Raw genomic sequence first — 8,897 nt, 5'->3', positions numbered from 1 at the left:
CGCTGTATTTAGTTGGTTGTATTTAGGAACCCTGTTGGTTCATCTCAAAGATGTCCGATTGGGCAAAAACGAGACGGGATGAAATGGCAGTTCATCATATCTCCAGGTGATGATGGTTTGACCTCCAAAATTATATTTTGTGGGGAGTTCGAATGGATGGATAATTATTGGTCACAACTAATAAGTGTCCTGCAGTAGGTAGATAGACAGGCAACTGTTCTTCAAAAGTAGGAGCAAGCAATATGAAGCTGGAATGGAGCATCAAGTAGCCCCGAAGGTCCTGAACTCCTCCAGTGAGCAGCACTCATTGAGAGTCTAATTACAGGCTCATTGGAACTGTGGGTTCAAGCATGGAGGGTCAAGACGAAATGACGAACACTGAGGTCGGTTGGACATGGAATGAATTCCTTTCTGACCTTGAACGGATCTCTTAACGTCTCCATTTTCGGCACAAGGACAATGAGAGGACAACTTTTGGCCACGAGCGTCGTCAGTTGGTTGGTTTTCATCTTTTGGGGGTGAGCTCACCCTTGCTTGGTGGGATAACAACCTAAGAGCACAATTCCCATCCCATCCAAAGGCTCATAGGAAAGTAGGCGGGAGTTAATCAAGGTACCCTTGCCAAATTGACCATTAGCCTCACTATCAGGTAAGCACAGAAAAACAGGCGAGCATTCAAGCAACATGGTTTCGGTGTGTTCATTGCCTTCTTCATTGTGTTCATGGGAGGTCTCCGCCAAAACCCGGACAAACATGAACACCGCCTAAGCCACCAACCAGGTCCTATGGTGCAATGTGAATGGCCAACTAGCTAACAGGTTTTCTGCCAATTCCCACGTTGGCTCATGAAACAAAAGCCAAGGAACGGCGACAAGCAAAGAGTAAAATGTTCCTCAATTCCCTGACATTTGATCGGCTTCCTACACTTACAGGACGAGTAAGCATACCGTAATGCTATCTAACAATCTCTTTGTTGTTTGTTTTCACGAAAATAAGTGAGCTCTTTCAGGGACGAGTTTCCATGATTTTTGATTGAACAATTTAATTGGAGGCGTTGTAGCTCAACCCAATTAATCCCTTGAGCAATATTCATTAATACCGTTTGACGCAATATCGTTCCACTGAGATTTCCATCTAATAAGATACTCTCTCGTTGTATGTTAAGGTTAGGAGTAATCTAATTCCATCATTTTTTTCAATTGTCACGAGAGAGCATACATCTGTCAACTTCTTGCCCGATTTAATCCATAACTGTTCACAGTATTGTTTCAGCAATTGATGCTCTAGACACCCCTGCCGCAGAGTTGGCAGAGATAATCTATTTGCCATTCACCTCTGGTTGACCCGTGGACCTGGAAACCATACATAATATTGCCTTAGACTGGTATCGCGCTAAAAAAATGTATCTTGATTCTTTGATTCGCTAATGCTGAATGTTTGTGAGAATGCTTAGTGTGCGTTTGCCCCCAAGAGATCCTGAGTTCGAGGCAGGGTGACAAGTAATCGCAAGAATTACGAGAGAACGGCCCAAGATGACAAACCAACCAACCAATCAACCAACCAAACCTGGGATACACGCCCTATGGAAGTGAAGCGCCTTCCTGCGAAGGGGGTGGGTTGATTCATGTGATGAGATTTCGTCTCGTCTTGTTCAGGATAAACAATGAGCCATTGAAGAAGGTCAACACTCCATACCGACCAGCGACGAGCTGGATTGGCTAGACAATGAATTCAGGTTTACGGCCAATGACAATCCCATGTGTTCAAGGCAAATTTATGGAGTCCCATCGAAACAAGTCGACCCTCGTCAAGCTGAATAGACTAATTGGCTCTGACACTAAAGCGAAAAGAAGAAGCAACTTAAATTGGGAGAAGGATTTTTTTTTATTTGAAGGTTTTAAGAAATAGTACCACAAGGCAACTGACATAATACATATCACAGGTGAATAAAGTTTGCCATAGCTCAAAGCTGTGCCTACCACGGCCTCCAAGCTTTGTCGTCAAGGTCGCAATTGGCAGGGATCTTGGGTGACGCCAATGGAAGAGCACCGTAATATGGACCAATGGGTTTCATTGGGGCCGGTCGGATAAGACCGGGAAAGAATGTGGAGGCAAAGTTGAAGGCCAATCCGGACTCAGGGGTGCTTACCCGAGGTGGACAGGTGTTGGCCAACGCTGAAGGAGGTAAAGTCTCCAAGGACCGAATGTTGCTCCCCAGATGGGCAATGAGACGGGTCGATACCTGAAGGTCGATGCCCGAGTTACCGGTGACGAACTTGGACACTTCATGGGCGCAATGTGTATAACCAGCTCGGAATTTCCCAACATAAGTGGCCTCAGGGGTAAGGCCTAGGGCGTTTTGACGCTTAAGCTTTCGGAGATGTTTGACTGTGAGTTCAAGGACATCAGCCTTTTCGAGTTTCGAAATGGATTCTCCTTCGGCTTGGAGAGCACCCACCATAATATCTTTGAGTTCATCCAAGCACCGATTAATCCGAGCTCTTCGCTTCCGTTCCAATAGAGGTTTCATCACCTTTCGATATTGATGAGTCCTCGACATTGGAGGCTGGCTCTGAAGACCATGATGACTCCCAAACTCCATTATGGCCATTTCAGGTGAAGACCCACTTTCTATTCCACTATCTGCTACCGAAATCATATCAGCAGTAGCTATACGATGTTCACCATCGCTTCTTCAGGGAGTAAATGAGGATTGGTGAATCCATTAGAGCCCGAAAATGTTCACTCAGTTGTGATGTGTGCCGTGGAATGCTGTACCGTACATCCGCCTCAGCCAGTAAATGAGGATTGGTGAATCCATTAGAGCCCGAAAATGTTCACTCAGTTGTGATGTGTGCCGTGGAATGTGCCTCCCTTCGCGATAGTTGGCGATCGTTCGCTCGTTCTCTGGTTTGCTCTTTCGTTCGGTCGCCACTTCGTGAAGTTTCGTTTGTCGAGTTGGGAGCGTGGGAACGAAAAATGAACCTGGCGCGAGTTGCGCACCTTGTCAAACGCCAATGAGAAGGAAGACTTGCAGCGTGTTGTTGGCACTCTCTGCTACTCACGCTCGCACCCTTCTTTCCTTTCTTTCTGTCTTTCTGTCTCACTGTCTCTGTCTCTCATTCTCTGCCTCTCGTTCTTTCTTCGTGGCTTAGCCACTAGCACTAGCACACACGAGGACGACGACGTTCTTCCTTCCAACCATCCATCTATCCATCTACACGGGTTGATCGACCAACGTTACAACGTCTGCCAGAAGTTGGCGACGGACTTGACGGTCTTGAGCTACTTGATTAACGTAACCACGTAGAACAGGAGGGCATGAAAATGAAAAAGAAGCTCCATCACCGACGGAGGCTAATATATAGATTGGCGGCGTTCTTTGCCTGGTCATCTCCACCATTATCGTCAGCCTAAACTTGAAGCACACAGGGGAAAGGCATCTCTCCTTCGCTCCACCATCGCATGCATACCTACTCCACCAAATGTACAACCACTGTTCGGAGTAGAACGTATTGTCCCTCCAAGCATGATGTTCAGGTCCGATAATTGATACGAACTGCCAGCAGAATTAATGTGTCAATTCTGACCGAGGAGCAAGGCGATCGAGGAAGGATCAATGTTATGGTTATTAATGATGATCGGATCCGAGGGCGAAAAGAGACTAACCATCATTGGAGGAGAACCTTGTCTCGCTCACTCACTCACTTAGGGTGCCATTCACCATAGGGGCTCCAAACGAAATCATTCTTCACTTAAAAAGTTCTGGTCGGATTATTCTTGTTCTTAGCACACACTCATCCGATCTGATGAACTGATCTTCCAAGAGAACATGCTTCCCATCACCTCGGATCACGTCACCCTAGGTATGTTACGTTTTGAAATTATTTGCATCAAATTACCCTTTCAAAAGAGGGCTCAATTTCCATAAGCATTCTTCTTTGTTCTCATCAAATTACCTTGTAATAAAAAGCCGTTTGAAAATGATCTCCCTTAACCTTGGAACCACAAGAATTCTCTCAAAGTGCTCTCATAAAATAGATGTACAATACTAATATCCTTTGATCAAGCCTTCACCTTAGCTTACTTGCTCCTTTTGTCATTTCATGGCATCGTTTTACAGAAGAATGAGATCAAAGAATAATCGTCATCGTAAAGCATAATGCTAGAAAGCGAGTTTTGGATTTGGGGTATTTACTTGCCCCCCGCTTGAGGTCACTTCTCTCTCGCTCACTCGCTGCTCGGTCCAGATTAGCTCGAAGGCAATGAAGAAAAATCCACTCACCCTGAGGCCTGATTTTGATTGGAAGTTCCCGGATAAGCTTGCCATGATCCGAAACCAATAAGCCTAAATTGATATCAACTCAAGGTCCGTGTATACAGAGCTGCAATCACTTTTAGCGTTTGACACCGGTGCCGTCATCGATCAAGTTATAAGCATGTCAATTTCTTTTAAGTCCACACAGAAAATTAGGGCTAATTCAGAGATTTCTGAAGCATTGGGCTTATTTTCACTTGAGTACATGAAGGGTGTGAAAGAATTTGAATTTGTTGAAGGAAATTTCACCAAGAGAGCGTTGAAGCGATGCACCCACTTTAGTCCTAAAATCGGATCCAGATCCCTAAATTTCAACCGCATGTACGTAGCCACTAAATATGCCAAAGAATTTCATTCTTACTACCGCAAGGAAAATCGTTCAAGCTATCGCTAAAAAGTGTATTTTGTCAGTATGTATTACTATTCAACAATTGCAAGGTTTTCAAGTAGGTTTAAAGAAAAATGACGTTTTTCGAAAGAAAGCAGCCACAACATTTTACGAACGGGGATATTAGTTTCTCAACAAAAAACTGATTTGCATAAAACTTCGTCAACGTTTTCCTTAGACGTTTTACTTCAATATGTATTAGAGATGAGACACTAAATTGAAATAAAACACATATTTTTTTACGGACTGCCATTTTGAAATACGCCACCTTGCATAATCGTCTAGCAAACTATTTGTAAGTAAATTCAAAAGGTGTTTTTTAAAACTAGACAGATGTTCAGTCTTCGTTAATAATATCAAATCTCATTTGCGTCATGGCCTCAACGAGAACATGCCAAGGAATATCATAGCATTGATAAAAGATTGTCGAACCACCTAAAGTGAGAGATTGGAAATTTTTAATTCATGCAACCATAAGGCTTTGGTAACCTTTAATCAGCCGGACCTCGGACTCCCCTTAGCAGAAAACACTACCTTCCATACCCTAAATCTTGTATGGATCTACAGATACATTAGACTATTTTCACAAGACCATTACACGCCAAATTTTTTCGATGTGCCAATTCCGATTTAACTTGATTATTGGGTACACACTATTTGCTTTTAAAGAAATGCTACAAACTTCACGTACCAATTCTCAGTTATGTTTACAGATTCAACTTTTTATACTTGAAACAGGCAATCATCGGTTTTTGTTGCTGGACGTAAATTTGTAATCTTGAATTGAAAGCTTTAAACCGCGTGGCCAAATGACAATAAATTACGATTCCATGACTACAAAGATTGTTCCCAATCTCCGCTTGAAAGACTTCCTCAGTGCTAATCATTTGAGGTTTTCCTTGTTGACTCTTTTTCGGCGACGCTCTCCAATTTCAATGGCGATCCCTGTTATCAAACCTCAGATGCCCATTGAATTTGAATTTCGAGATTTGATTTCCAGCTGGCGACCCCGGTTTCGCGGTAATCCTCGTTTAAGTCATCTTTGCACGGTTTTATGGTTTGGGTCCTAAATCGTGGGTTCTCATGTTTCTTGCCAAGAGAGTCAAACCAGGAGCCAGCCAAATGAGAACATCTCACTGAAAGTTGTCCAAATACGTTGCGGTCCCTGCGTATCAAATGGAATGGGATTTCGTCCTAGGGCTTCAGACCCAATCCGGGATCGGGAAAGCTCTAACGTGAGCACTGTTTTTACCTCGTGTTTTTTTCCATTTCAATGTCTCGGAAGAGTGAGAAGAGTAAACATTGGCACCTTCAAACAAACGAGCCACAAAGTCAACATTGATCGGGCAGAATAATTTTGTGTAAAGTCGAAAAAACACCGATGACAGGGAGTATTCAGTCAGTAGTTGTATGTGAGTTCGTTCGAGTCGAGCAAATGCAATTTGGGGAAAGTCGAGCGTCGTGCATGCAAAACTTGAGAGGTCTTCTATCCATTATATGAAAATTTCTTAAATACGAAGTTTTCTGCGTTAAGGACTTTGCATTTGGTTACTATTGCAAGATTAACAGGCAGGCCTCGGCATTTTTTGTTCTTAGTTCAAATTGTATTTGGCTTTTTGCAGGTGCCTGTTGACCGAATGGTTTTTTCTCGAACCATTTGAATGGCATTCCAAAACCTGACCAGGATGTGAATGGTATAATTTGTCATCCAGAATTTTGAAAACGAACAATTGCTAAAATGCTATACAGGGTCTCCCTTTCATATTCTCTGTAACCGTAGCCTTTTAAAAAAAAAACCGTGACGACCATATACTTCCCTTGGGAAACCCCTAAAACAGGCTTGCTTGACCTTGGAAAAACGGAAAATTCTAAGATAAGTAATATTTAAGGAGGAGACGTGGTGTAGTGGTTAGCGCAGTTTCCTGGAATGAGAGTGGTCCCTGGTTCGAATGTCCTCCCCCGAACTTTCTCCAAAGGAAACTTCTTGACGCTAACAACATCCATACAGTCGGAGAACCATACGCTGATACCGGACATGAATCTGCCTAACATAATTTGGAAATGGACAATGTGATGGCTGGCTACGGTGGCCGGGCGAGGGGCTCACCCCTCCGACCCTAGCACCCCAAGCCAAAAATAAATAAAGAATAAAATATTCTACTTGTAAGCCAAATTGCTCGTGAATAATCCACACGTTTGTGGCACAGGGATAAGTGGAGACATAAAAATGTCGAGCAAGTAACAAATCATTGATGTTAAAAGAGGCATTTCACATAATGAAACAGAAATATTCCTGCCCTGAAAAAAGAAATATATATATCTCCTTTTGTGACAAGTTCTAAGTTTATTGTTTGTTTTGTTTTGCTCTAGTATCCTACGGGCATGCGGGACTACTCAGATACTGAGATGAAGTTGACAAATGACAATTTGAGAGATTGCGTGACTACTCAGATAATCCAACTTGAAATTGCAAAGCTCTGATGAAAACAACGGATGAGCATCCAAGGCGACCAAATCTGGGATAAAGACTTGAGATAACGAATCTTCTCTCCAACAATCTTGTAATAGGGTATGTTCCTCTGCCCTCTCCGCCTCAAAATGTAAATAACAACAAACGCTGACTCTAGCAGCCACAGCAGGATGGTTTGTGATCAATTGTATGAAAACACCTTTGATGTACACGTTAACCACCAATCTAGGTGTGAAAGCGGAATTAAGTTGTCAGGTGGCAATTTGAGAGGGCTTGCGGGACTACTCAGATACTGAGATGAAGTTGGCAAATGACAATTTGAGACATTGCGTGACTACTCAGATAATCTAACTTGAAATTGCAAAGCTCTGATGAAAACAACGGATGAGCATCCAAGGCGACCAAATCTGGGATAAAGACTTGAGATAACGAATCTTCTCTCCAACAATCTTGTAATAGGGTATGTTCCTCTGCCCTCTCCGCCTCAAAATGTAAATAACAACAAACGCCATCTTTTTGTATAATTCTCAATAAACTTTTCAACATCTTTGAGTTTAGCCATCTGTATGGTTTCTCCATTGAATTTATCCAATTTTTTTCCCCACTGTTTGCTTTGCAAGCAAATCCAAATCAGAAAAAGGAACTCATTTCCCTAAAACCTGACAACACTCATGCTTAGTACTGTCCCATTCAAAGTAAATGGTCTGAGGTGAAATATTTGATAATTTTGAAGGCAACATGTAAAATAGCAGTTAGAAGCACTAAAAAGACAAGGAAAGAGCCCAATTGGTTCCTAAAATTTTGGGTGACAATTAACTGAAGAAATTTAGAAGGTTGTTCAAGTTTGGCTTCCAACACAAAATTTGAGATTTAGTGATACTGAATGGTGTGAAATAAAACTTCCAAAACAATGATCTACAAAAAGGTCTTTTTAAAACATAATTTGCCCTTTTACTTTTTAGTTGTTATAAAATATATGTCATTTGCATCATTTCATTTTTTGTAGAAAACATACCTTCACAAGCTTAATAAGCATCATAAAGCAAATTGCCACACATGCCCTGATGGTACATTTAGAATAACTCATTAACATACTAGATACATTTATGACCTGACATATGCATATGAGCTATATGTATATATATTTAGATAAAATGGTAAATTAAGCCATTTGAAACACACAAAAACATTGGTACTCTTGGCATGGCTAGGGCCCAGATTAACCATACAAACACACCACTAATTGAGGAATATATCATATATAAATGATTATCATAATGTAACATGAAAAACAGTTCAACTCTTTTGGCTGGACTCTAGATTGCCTTTTCGGGCCCCCACATATCCACATATATGGCAGCACTGATTGACGCCACAGAACACACACAGACATAAAATAGCAACGCTATCTAGCAGATGGGTTTGCGCCTTCACAAAAACATATTGGAAAAGTTATGTAAAATTCCTCCTAAACATATTACATTAGTGTATGTTCAAAAAATTACAGTATTCTATTTACATGTTAGGTTTTCCAGTTTGAAATGTGAGCAATAGCTTAGAGCATATTTAATCAATAATGTTTCTCTAAAATAGCATTGGTTTTCATGAAAGCGTAATGACCTGAATAACCTTGTATATGAAGCCCATTCATGAGACATCATATCCAAAAATATGCATTGAAATGTTTAAGTTACCCAATATTTTATTCTAAATTAGCATAG

The 8,897-nt window shown here is 41.6% G+C and overlaps 1 protein-coding gene across 1 annotated transcript; it reads right to left on the bottom strand.

Moving 5' to 3' along the window:
- Nucleotides 1-1,848: 1,848 nt before the first annotated feature.
- On the bottom strand, nucleotides 1,849-2,766 carry LOC131882145 (enhancer of split mbeta protein-like). Its single transcript, XM_059229205.1, has one exon. It carries the CDS (start codon nucleotides 2,657-2,659, stop codon nucleotides 1,976-1,978), a length of 684 nt encoding a protein of 227 aa, XP_059085188.1. The 5' UTR covers nucleotides 2,660-2,766; the 3' UTR covers nucleotides 1,849-1,975.
- Nucleotides 2,767-8,897: the final 6,131 nt, after the last annotated feature.

This window comes from Tigriopus californicus, chromosome 6, assembly GCF_007210705.1.
Source record: "Tigriopus californicus strain San Diego chromosome 6, Tcal_SD_v2.1, whole genome shotgun sequence".
Classification (NCBI taxonomy): Eukaryota; Metazoa; Arthropoda; class Copepoda; order Harpacticoida; family Harpacticidae; genus Tigriopus; species Tigriopus californicus.
The sequence above is the reverse complement of the archived record's forward strand: the minus strand, read 5'-3'. Positions and strand labels throughout refer to the sequence as shown.